Here is an 18,738-nt window from a genome sequence, read left to right as displayed (position 1 = left end):
GTGCATCTGCTCTCTTCCAGGTCTCCCGCTGCTGGTGCAGAGGACTATAGCCAGAACCATCATCCTGCAGGAGAGCATCGGGAAGGGCCGCTTCGGAGAGGTGTGGAGGGGCAAGTGGAGAGGAGAGGAAGTGGCCGTCAAGATCTTCTCCTCCAGAGAGGAACGCTCTTGGTTTCGGGAGGCCGAGATCTACCAGACCGTCATGCTGCGGCACGAGAATATCCTCGGCTTCATCGCCGCAGACAACAAAGGTTCGAGGCACTGCTGCATGCTGGGATGAGTTGAGATCAGCTGCTGTTTGCTCATCTAATCTGTCTTTTCTTCTCGCCAGACAATGGGACGTGGACGCAGCTGTGGCTGGTATCGGACTACCATGAGCACGGCTCCCTGTTCGACTACCTGAACCGCTACACGGTGACGGTGGAGGGCATGATCAAGCTGTCCTTGTCCACTGCCAGTGGTCTGGCTCACCTGCACATGGAGATTGTGGGAACACAAGGTACTTGTTAGTTCACCTGCGTCCTGAAAGCCGAAGTCAGCAGCGTAATCGCTGATCGCTGTGTCTTATGCTGTGCTTCTGTGCATCTTGAGTGTGTTTGGGTGAAATTGATTCTTTTTGGAAACACAAATAATTTGGGCTGGGTTGATTTCCAGATTTTAATCGATTCTCATTTTGATTCTTGAATCAAGTATTGATCTTTTAGATGCTGTTTTCAGTAGATTTGTTAACAAAACTTCAATAAAAATTACTTGTAGCTCCTGCCGTTCAATAATCACAATAATCTTTGTGCTTTGATACTTATGAAACAAATATTTAGATTTCAAATTCAAGCTATTAATACCATTTTGTGGCTCTTTAATGTGTGCTAACATGTTAAATTTTGCTAGGAAACACGTTAAACATGCTAGGATGTGTTAAATCATGTTAGCAATGTTAAATCATACTAGAAACATGTTAGCAACATGTTAAATCATGTTAGCAACATGTTAACAATGTGTTAAATCAAGCTAGATACAGTACATGGTAGCAATGTGCAAATTTACATTAACAAAATAAGTTTTAAAATACGTTAACAATGGGTTAAATCATGTTAGCCATTTGTTAAATCGTACTAGAAACATGCTAGCAACATGTTAAATTGGGATAGGAACATGTTCAATCATGTTAACAATGTGTTAAATCATGTTAGAAACATGTTTGCAAATTGTTAAATTGGGATAGGAACATTTTAAAACGTTAATAATGTTCAATCATGCTAAAAACATGCTAGCAATGGGTTAAATCATGTTAGTAATATGTTAAATCATACTAAAAACATGTTAGCAAAATGTTAAATTGGGATAGGAACATGTTTAAACGTTAATAATGTTAAATCATGTTAAAAACATGCTAACAATGGGTTAAATCATGTTAGCCATGTGTTAAATCTTACTAGAAACATGTTAACAACATGTTAAATTGGGATAGAAACATGTTAAAACAATAATGTTAAATCATGCTAAAAACATGCTAACAATGGGTTGTCATGTTAGCCATGTGTTAAACCGTACTACAAAAATGCTAGCAACATGTTAAATTGGGATAGGAACATGTTAAATCATGCTAACAATGTGTTAAATCATGCTAAAAACATGCTAACAATGTGTTAAATCATGTTAGAAAACATGTTAAAACATGCTAGCTGTGTTAATGCTAGCAAAATGTTAGCAATGTGTGAATTCATGCTAGAAACATGTTAGCAACTTAGGGTTAAAAATTAACAATGTGTTGGAACGTGTTAACAGTATTTTATTGACTAAAATTGTATTATTTTTATTTATTATTTTGTATTTCATTGTCAAATCTTCAAGCTTTCGGCCAACATCAAACTTTACTCGTGTAGTTTTTAGTTCTCTTGTAAGGAATGAGCGGATATCAGCAGCTGCCCTCAGTGCGGACAGAAACACTGAACATGCTTTTGGCGAAACTCTTGCAGAAATCAAACGAGAGCTTTTGTTTCCTTCAGCGTAGTTTGGCGCAGAAAGGCCGCCATCGGCTGTCTGTCGGCTCCCCGCGCGCTCGGCCTCAGCTTGTCGTGATCACGCAAGCCGCAGCAGATGTTCACTCGTCTTCACACAGGCTGTGCTGCATCCGTTCCCATGATGCCAAATCAACCGTTCAGCTTTAAAGGTCTTGCTTATTGATCCACCAGTGGCTCCAGAAAGTATTTATTCATTTAAATTTCATATAAAATAGTCACTGTTTGCCTTTAGAAGTCCAAAATCGAAGCATTTTTGCCTGATATAGATGTCTTCATCTCAGTCAAGAGTAGTTGATGAAGTTTCATGAGTAATTTGTTGTTAAGGCGAGCTTCATTTATCGGCATGGCAGCTTTATAACATTCGTATAATTGAGACATAATGCCCTGTTAAACTCCAAGAGAGTCACAATCAAGCTCAATTCAGCACGCTCTATTCTACTATACTACTAAAGCTATAACAAAGCTTTCATTTGTTTACGACTGCAAATAATGCATTACTAGGCAAGCGTTGCTATTAGTCTTGCTCATTTTTAAACCCTGAGCTTTAGTAAAATTCAATGATATTGAAGTCATTAACAGGGTGTGCATTCAGTAGATATTACACTATCTGATAGCATTTCTGTACATTACTACTTCATGAGTGGCAGATGTGAGCGGATGCATTGCGGCTGTGGACTCTGTCTAGCATTGATTTCTGACACTGACAGCAGTGTGGAAACTTCCAACAGGTTACAGTGAAACACACACGACTGCATGCATCATAATGCATAATGCATGTAAACCCACACACAGCAGCACGGCGTTCCCAAGGGGAGCGATTCACTGTGGCTCCAATAAACACTTTCATTATTCGTAGCTCTATTTTGCTGACAGTTCGATGCAGCCTCGGCATGTACATGTTGCTCAGTCTGAACCTTCAGGCTCACTAGGGAACCTGCGGAAGAGTTTGACAGGAGACCACAGACATTCAGTCAGTGTTCGGAGTGATCAGGCTGGTTGCTAGAGTTTTAAAATGAAATTTCTGTCATTAATTCCTCTCCCTCATGTCGTTCCACACCCGTAAGACCTTTGTTCATCTTCAGAACACTAATTAAGACAGTTTTGATGAAATCCGAGCTTTTATTTTTTTTTATCTCCCATAGAAAGCAACAAAATTACCACTTTCAAGGTCAAGAAACGTACTAAAGACGTTGTTAAAACAGTCATGTGACTACAGTGGTTCAACCTTAATGTTATGAAGAGACCAGACTTTTTTCAACTATTTCCTCTCTACCATGTCAGTCTCCTACGCTGTTTATGTTGAATGCACATTGCAGAGCTTCCATGTTGTATGTCAGAACACCGGCTCAGTATTGGCTGACGCTGTTCAAGTGATTAGCATGATGCATGCGTGTGGTGCAATAAGGAGTCGCCGTTCTGACGTACAACACGGAAGCACTGCAATGTGTCTTCAATGTAAACAGCGTAGGAGACTGACAGGGTAGAGAGGAAATTGTTGAATAAAGTCTTTATTTTTGTTTTGTTAGCATGTTTCTACCATGAATTAGCACATTGCTTGCATGTTTTAACATTTTGTTTACATAGCATAGTAAATCATGATAGCAACATGTTAGAAACATTACCAACATGCTAATTCATGTTAGAAACATGTTAGCAATGTGTTAAATCGGGATAGCAACATGTTAAAACGTTAATTTGTTAAATCAGGCTAGAAACATGTTAGCAATGTGTTAAATCATGTTAAAAAACATGCTAGCACCATGTTAAATTGGGATAGGAACATGTTAAAACATGTTAACGATGTGTTAAATCATGTTAGAAACATGTTAGCAATATGTTAAATCATGTTAGAAACATGCTAACAATGGGTTAAATTGGGATAGCAACATGTTAAAACATGCTAACAATGTGTTAAATCATGTTACAAACATGCTAACAATTGGTAAAATTGGGATAGGAACATATTAAAACATGCTAACAATGGGTTTATTTGGGATAGCAACATGTTAAACCATGTTTATTTGTTAAATCAAGCTAGAAACATGTTAACAATGTGTTAAATCGGGATAGCAACATGTTAAAACGTTAATTTGTTAAATCAAGCTAGAAACATGTTAGCAATGTGTTAAATCATGTTAAAAACATGCTAGCACCATGTTAATTTGGGATAGGAACATGTTAAAACATGTTAACGATGTGTTAAATCATGTTAGAAACATGGTAACAATGGGTTAAATTGGGATAGCAACATGTTAAAAAATGTTAACAATGTGTTAAATCATGTTACAAACATGCTAACAATGGGTTAAATTGGGATAGGAACATATTAAAACATGCTAACAATGTGTTAAATCATGTTAAAAACATGTTAACAATGGGTTAAATTGGGATAGGAACATATTAAAACATGCTAACAATGTGTTAAATCATGTTAAAAACATGTTAACAATGGGTTAAATTGGGATAGGAACATATTAAAACATGCTAACAATGTGTTAAATCACGTTAGAAACATGCTAACAATGGGTTAATTTGGGATAACAACATGTTAAACCATGCTAATTTGTTAAATCAAGCTAGAAACATGTTAGCAATGTGTTAAATCGGGATAACAACATGTTAAAACGTTAATTTGTTAAATCAAGCTAGAAACATGTTAGCAATGTGTTAAATCATGTTAAAAACATGCTAGCACCATGTTAAATTGGGATAGGAACATGTTAAAACATGTTATTGATGTGTTAAATCATGTTAGAAACATGTTAGCAATATGTTAAATCATGTTAGAAACATGCTAACAATGGGTTAAATTGGGATAGCAGCATGTTAAAACATGGTAACAATGTGTTAAATCATGTTAGAAACATGCTAACAATGGGTTAAATTGGGATAGCAGCATGTTAAAACATGGTAACAATGTGTTAAATCATGTTAGAAACATGCTAACAATGGGTTAATTTGGGATAGGAACATGTTAAACCATGCTAATTTGTCAAGCTAGAAACATGTTAGCAATGTGTTGAATCGGGATAGCAACATGTTAAAATGTTAATTTGTTAAATCAATCTAGAAACATGTTAACAATGTGCTAAATCATGTTACAAACATGCTAGCACTGTTAAATTGGGATAGGAACATGTTAAAACATGGCAATAATGTGCTAAATCATGTTAGAAACATGTTAGCAATGTGTTAAATCGGGATAGCAACATGTTAAAATGTTAATTTGTTAAATCAATCTAGAAACATGTTAACAATGTGCTAAATCATGTTAGAAACATGCTAGCACCATTAAATTGGGATAGGAATATGTTAAAACATGTTAGCAATGTGTTAAATCGGGTTAGCAATATGTTAAAAATGCTAATTTGTTAAATCAAGCTAGAAACACGTTAGCAATGTGGTAAGTCATGTTAGAAACATGCTAACAATGTGTTAAATAATGCTAGAAAAATGCTATTAAAATATGCTAGCAAAATGTTAACATTAAATCATGTTAGCAATGTGTTAATCCATGCTAGAAACATGGTAACAATGTGTTAATCCATGCTAGCGGAGTGTTAAATAATGCTAGTAACATGTTAACGTTAAATCATGCTAGCAGAACCTTGTTGTGCGCTTGAGCTTCTGTTGATCATATTTGATGAGCTCTATGTGTGTTCCTGATCAATGTTTATATGTGAATAAAAGTGAATTAAATCTGTTCATCATATAAAGCGATCGTGACTCTTTCGAAGACCGTTCCTTTTTCAGGCTTAAACATTTTGGTAAAATGTAAAAAATCTCTCATATTTCATTGAAAACACAAACTTCATTTGTGAACGACATGAGGGAGAATTTATGTTCCCTTTGTGGTCTGTGGCTCTGCGTGAGAATGTGACCGTTTTCTCCTCAGCTCTTTCTCTAATCTGGTGTTCCTGCGTTTGATTCCAGGTAAGCCTGCTATCGCCCACAGGGATCTGAAATCAAAGAACATTCTGGTCAAGAAGAACGGCACATGCTGCATCGCAGACCTGGGTTTGGCCGTCCGTCACGACTCTGCCACCGACACCATCGACATCGCTCCCAATCACAGAGTGGGCACCAAACGGTAATGTTCTCCCGTCACTCTTCCTCTCGATCCTCAGGGAACTTCAGATAGGGTTTAAGCTCACTAGCTGTTAGTGAGTGCTGAGTAGTTTCTCTAAAACGGAGTGTACCGCCCGCAGGCGCCACCTAGCTGTGAAAAAAATAATCATATTTTTCAAAACTACTTCCTTCATCAACACAAAATAGGTGTCATTTGAAAGTTTAGAATCTGAACTTTACAATAAATGCAGCCAATTTGATTAAATAGTGCTGTTATTTGCTGATAAATAGAAAAAAATTCATAATTTATTAAATACTTTTTTGTACTATGTGCTGCAATGTGTCAAAAACATCGTACGGCTCAGATAATCATGTGTCATATGTCATTTGAAAGGTCTCACAGAGTTGAATACATCAAGCATAATTGTTTTGAGCTTTGACTAAACTTGAGCGAGTTTTTGTACGTGAAGCACCGTAAGACCCATATGTAAATAATATACTGATGTCACATTTTCGCTCGTAACTTCAGGAAACATGCTTTGATTGTGGAAAATGGCACATCATTATTTACAGCAGATTATTCCGATTAAAAGGAGTCCACACATCAATATAATCCATTGAATCCATGAAGGAACAATTTTAAAAATGCCCATTAGGGGGTGTCAAGGGCTAAACAAAAATGCTATCTTGGTTCCAAATGCTGTAACTTTTAATGACATTATGCTATCACCACAAAATTTGATCTAGATGCAGCTCACATGTAGGAGAAGAGCATTATTTCCTTCCTTAGTTATTGCATGTCAAATAAGAAGGATACACTGCCCTCCAAAAGTTTGGAAACGCCTTAGAAAAGAGGGGTTTTGGACAATATTGGCATGAATCCTTTTTAATTTGTGATCATTTTGCACTGATAAGGGATAACACAAACTAAACGAAAACATATTTTATTACATAAACAGTTTATACATAGAAATAACATATTTTCGATTGCTCAAAATATCCACCATTAGCAGCTATCTAATGGCAATCAAGCTATTGAATCTATTAAGGTGTGCTGACCCAAAAATCTTTTACGAACCTGAGCCAAGTTTAAACCAGTAACCAGCATCACAGCTGGCAAAGGGGCGTGTCTGACTTTGACATGTATATATTGCCATTATTATGTAATCAAAATGAAAATTATTATTGCTGGTCTTCAATGATAATGTCAAGTTACTTTAATGTGTTTGCGTCAAAAAATAAGGATTTATGCTGATATCGTCCAAAACCACACTTTGCCAGGGGTGTTTCCAAACTTTTGGAGGGCAGTATATGTAAAATTATTATTATTAATTATTATTTTAATCTTCAACACAGGGCTTAAAGGGTTAAAGACTTTTAGGTTGTTCGTTACCCAAATCTAAGTGCTTTCTTATTTTAGCAGAGCGTGTGGACGTTTCATGATTCATCCACTGTAATTTGCATGTCGCAGATGAAATTGCATCAAACTGAATTAATGTGTTGGAAAGGAACAATCTCTCGGTTTACTTACCATTTGCCCTGGCAATATAATTAAGTCAACAGACTAGCATGAAATGAGTGCATGTTCCACTTCCGCTCAGCGAGCGTCTCAGAGGTCAGCATTGACATCATGGGTAACGCAGTGACTCTGGGCTGAAGGCTAGATCTCTTGAATTTATCCCAATTAATCAGGATCATGAAACTGACTTCACCCTGCCGAAATCTGGTGAGGAGATTAGTCTGTTAATACCTTGACTTCCTGTGAAAGATTTCACAATAACACAGCAACCATGTGCTGTTATATAAAACAGACTTTACCTCCGAGACGTGTCGTTAGATCTCACAGGTAACCGCTAATTAACACCACTGTTTTAAGCTTGTGATTTTTTTATTTTTTAATGCACCTTTTCAGAAGTGGTTTGCAAAAATGTTGCACTGTTCACAGTAATCTGTGTTGTTTTAGAAACCCTTTTTGGTTACTTTATTTTAAAGTTCCTTGTTACAGTGTAATTATACATTTGAGTAATATTAATTAATAACATGTATAGGGCTATTCGGGTTAGTTGCATGAAATTATGCATCATTTATAGTCATTACTAGAGTAACTACATGTAACAAGGACACTGTAAAATAGTGTTGCCATCTCTTTTTCATGTCGTAAATAAAAGCAAAATGTTCCACGAAAATTTTTTTATTTTGTATTATTTAATTGATTTTTATGTATTTTATTACTTTGGTATGCACTTGTTTTTGTAGTAAAAATACACAGTACATATATACATTTTTTTTTTATTTTTTTTTTTTTTTTTTCTGGTTTGATCCATTTGCGTTTACCTTTTAAATACAACCAAAATACAAAACACTACGAAATGTTTTGAACTTGCCTGCACTTTTTATGTTTTAGGATCAAATTTAAAAACAATAATTCATGTGCAACAAATAGATGCACCAGCCTTGTGAATTTCAGGCTTGCTGTGCTTTTTTTAATGTAATTTTAATTATATATTGATTTATTTTCATACTACCTCAAAACTGGCTGATTTCTCTCCTTTTCAGGGCATTTTTTCCTCCCTTGGTGAAGCTACATTGAACCTTGAGAAAGACTTTGCTTTTGTATCATAGGGGGCATATTATATCTCTGGATGATTGTTTTGCTTTGCTTTAAAAATATAATAACTGGGTTCATTTGTGTCTTTCAACAGGTATATGGCTCCAGAAGTACTTGACGATTCAATAAACATGAAGCATTTTGAGTCTTTCAAGAGGGCCGACATCTACGCCATGGGGCTCGTCTTCTGGGAAATTGCCAGCAGATGTTCTATTGGAGGTATTATTAAGGACTCTTCGCTCTGCTTTAATAACTGTTTTAGTGCTGCTGCTGCTTAAATACGTGCATTATATTTTCCCATTGTTTCTTTATTCCCCTTTTCAGTACGGGAGATCAAGTACTGTGTGAAATCTATATCAGCAGTATCATCTGTTGTTTTGTTCCTTGTGTTAACATACCTCGTACACACTTTCCTGCAGGCATTCATGAAGACTACCAGCTGCCGTACTATGACCTGGTGCAGTCGGACCCGTCGGTGGAGGAGATGAGGAGAGTCGTGTGTGAGCAGAAGCTGCGGCCCAACATTCCCAACAGGTGGCAGAGCTGTGAGGTGAGAACACAAACTTGAGCATAAAGAGATGGGAATGAAAACCAACCCGTAAATGTGAGCTGACAAATAAACATTTATTTTAAAACTTCATGATTTTAGGTTAAAATGTATATATTATTATGAGGGAAAGTGTATTGGAAAAGCCAATAAAAAGCATTATTTCTATTTTTATATTGTAATGTTACAATGTTAGAATGCAAAGTAACTTTCTCTTTTTTGCACGTGCCAGACTAACTGGTTACATTCACTATATTTGTATTAATAGCTTTTGATATAAACACTGTTTGTAGGACAACATTAGGCAGGATGTTGAATTAATATTTTTAAAAAGTAAATACAGATTTTTTTTTTTCTAAATCCAAATAGAAAATTTTAGAAAATACCAAGATATATATTGTATATCACCATTTAGGCAAAAAATACAGAGATATGACTTTTTTGCCATATTGCCCAGCCCTACTTTGATCTACTGTTGAATTATGACCATGTTTACCTTATGGGGATTATATCATATGCATAAACTCGTTTATTATTTAATTAACCTTTTAGTTTTTGTCTAAACCGGTGTTATTTGAACTGTAAAGTTAAATCGTTAGGTTTACTATCATTTTATGGTTTGGATGTTAGAATAGATTGCTCTTCCATATGGTATTAATTTTATTTGTGCTGGTCTCAAAAATGGTCTTTAAATTTGATTTTAAAAATCCTGCAGATACCCTGTCCACAAAAACATTACAATTTAGGGGTAAAACTCTTGTTCATCCCAACTTTAAAAGCTTGAAGATATTCTATTTATCCTTGTTTATTTCCTGTTTTTGACCTTATTAGCAACATTATCAAAATCATTACCAAAGATTATCACTGAAGTACTGGGATTAAAGTTTATGGCTCAGATATAAACACTAATGTCTACGGTGGTGATCGAAATAGAGCATATCACCTTTCGAAAGTAACTTGATGCTTCAAATAAAGATTGTATCGATTACATCGTTACACCAGTAGGTGGCGACAAGTGACTGTTAAAACAGTATTTGTCATTGAAGCATTCAGTCAATAGATTCATTCAAAAACGTTGATTCATCCAGTAATGAAAGAAGTGATGTCTTCATGAGAGAGTCATTGAATCATTCACTCAATAGATTCATTCAAAAACTTTGATTCATCCAGTAATGAAAGAAGTGATGTCTTCATGAGAGAGTCATTGAATCATTCACTCAATAGATTCATTCAAAAACTTTGATTCATCCAGTAATGAAAGAAGTGATGTGTTCATGAGAGAGTCATTGAATCATTCACTCAATAGATTCATTCAAAAACTTTGATTCATCCAGTAATGAAAGAAGTGATGTGTTCATGAGAGAGTCATTGAATCATTCACTCAATAGATTCATTCAAAAACTTTGATTCATCCAGTAATGAAAGAAGTGATGTGTTCATGAGAGAGTCATTGAATCATTCACTCAATAGATTCATTCAAAAACTTTGATTCATCCAGTAATGAAAGAAGTGATGTGTTCATGAGAGAGTCATTGAATCATTCACTCAATAGATTCATTCAAAAACTTTGATTCATCCAGTAATGAAAGAAGTGATGTGTTCATGAGAGAGTCATTGAATCATTCACTCAATAGATTCATTCAAAAACTTTGATTCATCCAGTAATGAAAGAAGTGATGTCTTCATGAGAGAGTCATTGAATCATTCACTCAATAGATTCATTCAAAAACTTTGATTCATCCAGTAATGAAAGAAGTGATGTGTTCATGAGAGAGTCATTGAATCATTCACTCAATAGATTCATTCAAAAACTTTGATTCATCCAGTAATGAAAGAAGTGATGTGTTCATGAGAGAGTCATTGAATCATTCACTCAATAGATTCATTCAAAAACTTTGATTCATCCAGTAATGAAAGAAGTGATGTGTTCATGAGAGAGTCATTGAATCATTCACTCAATAGATTCATTCAAAAACTTTGATTCATCCAGTAATGAAAGAAGTGATGTGTTCATGAGAGAGTCATTGAATCATTCACTCAATAGATTCATTCAAAAACTTTGATTCATCCAGTAATGAAAGAAGTGATGTCTTCATGAGAGTCATTGAATCATTCACTCAATTCATTCATTAAAAAACGTTGATTCATCCAGTAATGAAAGAAGTGGTGTCTTCATGAGTCATTGAATCATTCACTCAATTCATTCATTAAAAAACATTGATTCATCCAGTAATTAAAGAATTTATGTCTTCATGAGTCATTGAATCATTCACTCAATAAATTTGTTCAAAAACTTTGATTCATCCAGTAATGAAAGAAGTGATGTCTTCATGAGAGAGTCATTGAATCATTCACTCAATAGATTCATTCAAAAACTTTGATTCATCCAGTAATGAAAGAAGTGATGTCTTCATGAGAGTCATTGAATCATTCACTCAATTCATTCATTAAAAAACGTTGATTCATCCAGTAATGAAAGAAGTGATGTCTTCATGAGTCATTGAATCATTCACTCAATTCATTCATTAAAAAACATTGATTCATCCAGTAATTAAAGAATTTATGTCTTCATGAGTCATTGAATCATTCACTCAATAAATTTGTTCAAAAACTTTGATTCATCCAGTAATGAAAGAAGTGATGTCTTCATGAGAGAGTAATTGAATCATTCACTCAGTAGATTAATTCAAAAATGTTGATTCATCCAGTAATGAAAGAAGTGATGTCTTCATGAGTCATTGAATCATTCACTCAATTCATTCATTAAAAAACGTTGATTCATCCAGTAATGAAAGAAGTGATGTCTTCATGAGTCATTGAATCATTCACTCAATTCATTCATTAAAAAACGTTGATTCATCCAGTAATGAAAGAAGTGATGTCTTCATGAGTCATTGAATCATTCACTCAATTCATTCATTAAAAAACGTTGATTCATCCAGTAATTAAAGAATTGATGTCTTCATGAGTCATTGAATCATTCACTCAATAAATTCGTTCAAAAACATTGATTCATCCAGTAATAAAAGAAGTGATGTCTTCATGAGAGAGTCATTGAATCATTCACTCAATAGAATCATTCAAAAAAGTTGATTCATCCTGTAATAAAAGTGAAGTCTTGATTCAAACCCATTTTCTTTTAAATAATTCATTCAATTTAAAAAAATTAAACCGACTGCTGCAATTAACATTTTGCCAGAACCTCTAATAAATTACAGCAATTTTTAAATTTTCAAAAACAAGAACAAAAATATGATTAATTTTAAATAAATAATTTTTGGTTTATGTGCAAAACCTAACAAACATAAATCATATTAAAAAATGACTTCTTTTAAGATGACAGTTAAATAACCGTTGCCGTGTGTGTGTACATTTGCTCCTGGCTTCCTTGAGTTCAAAAACATCCTGTTGTTCTCAAAAGAACCATTTTCATTTCCCCATGTAAATCAATGAAGTTAATTCTCCCAGCATTTCATTAGACCATACACAGATCTGCCCTCTGGTTTGGGGTAATCGCATCAATGCGGCCGCCGGAGCATTACTGAATCCTAATGGCCGCTCTCTCCTGCTGAAATCCCCACACTGGCTCCCTGCTGCCGTCTGAGAAACCACAATCCCACGGGAGCCGCGCTAGAGAACCAATCCAGCCTCACTCGGGTTTCATCAGACGCGCTTTGCTCCTGTCCTCTTTATTACTTGGGAAGTGACACAACTTGATTAGATTTGTTCATGATAACACAGCTGTGAAATCTAATCTGACTCCAGTATTTGAAGGCTGCCAAACACTGTTTCTGAGAGGCTCTGAAATAGAGATGTGCCTTTACTACTCGCCTTCCGTTCGCATAAACCGATACACTGTCTTTGTTTCTCGTGAACTGTTAGAGGACGGCGTTGTTTCTAGCGTGACTCAGCTGCAGTACGAGTGACATTTAATGTTTGGCACCGCATTTTAAGCAGATGGTATTTCTGTATTCTGCTCTTGTTTACAGGTTAGCCTGAACATGCAGATGCCTTGCAGGAGAATTGAGTCTTTGGGAAACGTTTGTTCCCTAGTGCAGTGTAAAGACTGAGATTGTATCACGGTGTGCCTTACAAGGGCTTTAAAGGCCTCCCAAAGGAGGCTAAAATGACCTGTAAGGGGCATCATAATGTACATAAAGCAAGCAGTTTTAATTATGTGTGAAACACTTTTGTAATTGTTAAAATTTGCAAGGATCAGCATTCTCCCATAAAAGTGATCAGGCAAACCAAACGTAAATCATAGAGACTTGAAACTTTGAGGGCTGGTAGTACTCAATACCGCCTACAACATCACCAAGGCTCGCCCCGATCGGCCTGATGGGGGCGCTACAGCATTTGAAAGTACGAAATGGCTCATAACTCTTAAACCATTAGGCTCAAGTGTATTACATCATTGGAATCCTTGGCTCAAGACGGACAAAATCCATGTCTTGGATTTGCTGAAATTTCAGGTATTTTGAATTTTTTTGAAAAACCTACTTTTGTGAACTAGTCGTTTTTGGCCTGATCAGAACATGTTCGACTCATGGTCCTAGAGGTCTATAAGAATTTTGAAAGAAAACGATCACTAGGTGGCGCTCATGAGTTTTACGCCTCTGTAATCATGTGGTGTTTCACACATCCACACAATATGCATGTTATATAATATATCTCCTCATACTGAACCACTTTGCCTCAGGAACCACTGCTGTCAATCAATTCGTTCATTAAATATTCACGAGTATGTAATAAGCCTACTTTTGCGAACTGGTCTTACATCTTTTTTTAGTCCGTTTTCACCGGATCAAAACCAAAACCAGTGGTTTTCTGGACTCTCTAGGTCAATAATTACAAAAAAGGTTGAACTTTAGCCTTTTGGGTAGCTATAACATGGTCATTTAGAAAAGGGGCGTGGCAAAATATACTCAAAAGCCTATAAATCCTAAAGGAAAACTCTGAATTTTGTGAAAATGGTTGACGACACATGAAATAAGATTCTAAACAAGCATGCAAACTTTTATAGAGATCAGACCATAGGTGGCGATATAACTGTTAAAAAGCTTTAAAAACCATGCATTTCCTTAAGAAATTGTCTGTATTGGCTGTCAATGGTCTTTTCCATCTATGATCTAAGTAGTTACATGCTTGCTAAATAAAACATAATATCTTTTTACGCATGTACTTATAGGCCTTAAAGCACTTGAATCCCAATAATTGCTGCTCGCAGCTATATTTATACATATAATTAATGTTTAAACAGCATTTAAACAACATTTAAGCAATATGTTGGACATATACTTTCACCTGCCACAAAAAAAGCGGCAAAAAGTCCAAAAAAACTCCTTAAAATTGCCAGTTGTTATAAAGTACATAAAGTATTCATTCTCATTTGTATCAAGTCACGTTTGTCTAAAAACTCTTCATGATTGTCAAGTGATGTTTGTGTCAGTTTTGTAAGTACATAAAGCAGAGTTTGAATTCTACATATAATTAACAGTTAAGCAGCATTCAAACAACATTTTAGCAATGTTTAGGCATCTGCTGCCAAACAAATCTAAAAAAGTTACGTTTGACCAAAAGCTTTAAGATTGTCAGTTGTACTAAGTACATAAAACATTTTTTTAATTCTACATATTAACATTTAAACAGCTTTCAAACGTTTCGCAACGTTCAGCTCAGTATGTTTTCACCTGCCACCGATTCAATGCAAAAAAGAGTCTCATTTGTCTAAAAACACTTTAAATGGTTGAAAAAATGCTTTAAATCAAAGTTGATGTTGGCCTTAACTGCATGAGGGATAGCAAAAGGCGATTTGTGTTGCATTGGGAGAAAGTCTTCACATAGGAAGTTGTGTTGTGACCTCAAGCCTTCAACTGCATCGCTTGTTAAAATTCAGGTTTTTCAGACTGTTAGATGACCTGACTTTAACAGCGAGCACATTCAAAGCAGGTCTGTTATTAATAACCTCTTCAAGAAGCTAACTTAGCGAACTCAATAATGCATGTGTAAGGCTGTATTTTCTTCCTCAAGGCGGATGACCTTCCATAACTCTGCAGTTGTTTTGATTTGCTGAGCAGCTAAATGAGATAAATTATGGCTGTGTGCATAGTTGGCTCTCTTCTATCTGAAGCAGTAACAGAAATGATTTGATTTGCATTCTGTGGAATACTTTCACCCTGAGAGCCGAATGTGGGTGTCGGTAATTACCCCTAAGAGAGCTCAAATCTCTTTAGAGATTGTTGTGCATTTCATACACTGGTAACAGTGTGCCAAGTATTAAACTGTAGCTATTTGCTCTTTTACGTGCCTAATTTGTATCTAATAAAATTCCCAGCGCTGAGTAGATGTGGTGAAGCCGTACTCCGACAGACACTTCACTTCATTGAGGGCACTTAGAGGAGGATTTCTGCTGGAGATGATGTGCAAATAATTGCAATACATGCCTAACGGAGCGTATTTGTATCTATTCTAGCGTTTCTCAGATGGCATGAACTTCACAGTAGAACGAAAACACTGATTTGACAAATAACTGCTGTAGTCAGTACAACATTAGAATAGAAATTACAAGTTGAAGTACATGACATTTTTCTGGACACACTTCACTGAATTTTTCTCATGAGCTAAAAACTTTTTAACCTTTTAATGGACCTTCTGTGTATGCGTGCTTGTGTGTGTTTTATAAAGTAAAGAGAAAGTAAAGGTTTAATACACTTCACATTCTGACTAGTTTTTAATTTATCTTTTAACAATTTGCAACAGTGCTTTTTTTTAAGGAATGGATATTGTCTGTGTGTGTGTGTGTGTGTGTGTGTGTGTGTGTGTGTGTGTGTGTGTGTGTGTGTGTGTGTGTGTGTGTGTGTGTGTGTGTGTGTGTGTGTGTGTGTGTGTGTGTGTGTGTGTGTGTGTGTGTGTGTGTGTGTGTGTGTGTGTGTGTGTGTGTGTTTGCTAATATCCAATATATGTATACATATATGATGTCCAGAGGGGATATTAGTTTTTAATGACCCTACAAGTTTGATTAAACCATCAAAATATATGGAAAATATTTTATGTTTTAAGTATTTTAAATATGAGGGAAGAACAAAACACTAAACTTGGTTAGGGTATTTGTTTTGACATAATTATCTGGCAAAAAAAAGCAAATTACAGGTTCAGGTTTTATTTTACTGTGCAGAAAAAGCAAACATTATCTACAACATAATGTTTTTGCATGTTCATAATTTGTATGACAGTCTGGATGAAAATTGTCTCACAATTTGTAATGTTTCATTGCATTGTTATTACAAAACACAATAAATATTGAAATTATGTGTTTATATAACTCTTTGATTAGATTATACGTTTAATTCACAGTTTTGTGATGGATTTTCATACTTGAAGATAGAAATTCTGGATTTGGGAGGAGGGTAAAACAATAAAATCTATACAGGATACATTTGAAAAGTAACTACAGTCAATGATGAAAAAACTTTCCAGGACAGTTTTAATGTGACCTTCATATAAACAGCCATTACTAGTTTTAATAAAATAAATTTAAAGGATTAGCTCACTTCAGAATTCAAATTTCCTGATCATTTACTCACCCCATGTTATCCAAGATGTTTATGTCTTTCTTTCTTCAGTCAAAAAGAAATTTTTTAGGAAAACATGGATGTTTCTCCATATAGTGGACTTCACTGGGGTTCAACGGGTTGAAGTTCCAAATGTCAGTTTCAGTGCAGCTTCAAAGAGCTCTACATGATCCCAGACGAGGAATAAGAGTCTTATCTAGAGAAACCATCTGACATTTTCTAAAAAAAAAAAATACTAATTATATACTTTAACTCTAATTATATACTTAACCACAAATTCTCATCTTTACATGGGGGTGAGTAAATTATCAGGAAATTTGAATTCTCAAGTGAACTAATCCTTTAAGAATCCTCCCGGACGAGCCCCCAATTATCCACCCATCTAGGGCTTGGAACACAACATGAAGGTGACAAAGCCAGCAGTGCATCTGACATTTCCTTTATTACTCATGCCTTTTTCCTTTCTGGTTGTGTCCAGGCTCTGCGTGTGATGGCCAAGATCATGAGAGAGTGCTGGTACGCCAACGGAGCTGCGCGCCTCACCGCCCTGCGCATCAAGAAGACCTTATCACAGCTCAGCCAGCAGGAGGGCATCAAGATGTAGGCCGGCGGCCCTCGGTCTGCCCGCCCAACAATTAGACTGATTTATGATAGTTATCATCACCTTTATCATTATCCTTTATTATTGCATCACCCTCTGTCTTCGAGAGAGGACACGAGCACTTTGAATGAAGTGTCAGTTTGTTTCTGCATCCTTTGCCTCGGTCTTAAATCGCGCCTGGACTTTGACGTGGGTAGAAAACACGGACTTTATGATGTAATAACCCACTTCCACGTCCAGCTGGTGTCGTGCTGGGATCTCATTTTCAGACTGCGTCAACAGCGCGGCAGGGCTGGGTTCAGCGAAAGTGCTACCTAAGAAGGATTCTTCGATTATTTATAACGTTTTTCTTCAGTGGCCGGGTTGATTTGAGTTTGGTTTGTTTTTTCTTTCATGAAGAAATGACCTTATTTGCACCTTGTGTTTAATTTCCGCTCATCACTGCAGTTCTTCAGGTCAGTCTAACTGTTTTTTTGGTTCTGTTTTTGCAAAAACAAAACTGGACACGACCTCATTCAGTCTTGGCGAACATGCTGTGACATATGCAATATAGATAAAACGTATCTACTTTATATTTTTTACTGCTCTGCTACAACAACTACGATGACAACCATGCCTTCCAAGCCAGGTGTTACCAGAAAGTGCCACTGCTTTGAACCAACCAACCCACCCTCATGGTGTGATCGGCCCCGCCGGACGCCGTCGGTCTGAGCGTATCGAGCAGAGGCTTTCTCCAGGAACGTCTCTTATGCACACGGAGCAAAAGGGGGCCGCCACACTCCAATTTGCTGGTGCCATTCTTCATTTTTCTGCCTCTTCATTGTCTTCATTGATGCAGCACTGAGGGATGTAACAACAATCCAGACCTCTTCACGTTACAGCTTGTTTTATGGAACATTGTGCGTTTTCGCGGGACGCCTGTATGCTGGGAATCCAGTGTCTGAATCGTTGGTGCTGTGATCCTGCCTTCGGTCGGAGGAAACTTTACAAAGTTACAAAGGACTGAAGGGAATTTATAGCAAGCCAACGACTAGCTATGGACACAATTGAAAGCAAAATAATGAAAGTTGCCCAATGAAAACATATGATTACTTCGTTCTCGGTCCGTGAAGATGGCGAGGTAGATTAATATAGCAAATTGATATTTACTAAGCCATAGGTTTTCCAACATTTTGTGGCAACTTTTTCTAATAGAATGTAAATGAGGAAAAAAAAAAATCAAGGACTGCTTTAAAAGAGCAAGCCTTAAGGGACCAATTGATTATGTCGAGGTTGTTTGTGTTTTGTTTGCGTTCGAACTGACTATAATAATGTGGTAGGAT

At 36.1% G+C, this 18,738-nt stretch overlaps 1 protein-coding gene across 2 annotated transcripts in view; it reads left to right on the top strand.

Moving 5' to 3' along the window:
• tgfbr1b (transforming growth factor, beta receptor 1 b) overlaps nucleotides 1-17,428 on the top strand; it is a 66,549-nt gene extending 49,121 nt beyond the window's left edge. For both annotated transcript variants that reach the window (XM_067378749.1, XM_067378748.1), the window contains 6 exons: nucleotides 21-251; nucleotides 332-499; nucleotides 5,955-6,111; nucleotides 8,792-8,916; nucleotides 9,117-9,247; nucleotides 17,294-17,428. In XM_067378749.1, coding sequence (XP_067234850.1) covers nucleotides 21-251; nucleotides 332-499; nucleotides 5,955-6,111; nucleotides 8,792-8,916; nucleotides 9,117-9,247; nucleotides 17,294-17,419 — 938 coding nt within the window. In that variant the 3' untranslated portion in view covers nucleotides 17,420-17,428. The remainder of the gene's footprint in view (nucleotides 1-20; nucleotides 252-331; nucleotides 500-5,954; nucleotides 6,112-8,791; nucleotides 8,917-9,116; nucleotides 9,248-17,293) is intronic.
• Nucleotides 17,429-18,738: the final 1,310 nt, after the last annotated feature.

Source organism: Chanodichthys erythropterus, chromosome 23 (assembly GCF_024489055.1).
Source record: "Chanodichthys erythropterus isolate Z2021 chromosome 23, ASM2448905v1, whole genome shotgun sequence".
Classification (NCBI taxonomy): Eukaryota; Metazoa; Chordata; class Actinopteri; order Cypriniformes; family Xenocyprididae; genus Chanodichthys; species Chanodichthys erythropterus.
This window is presented reverse-complemented; position numbering and strand designations above follow the sequence as displayed.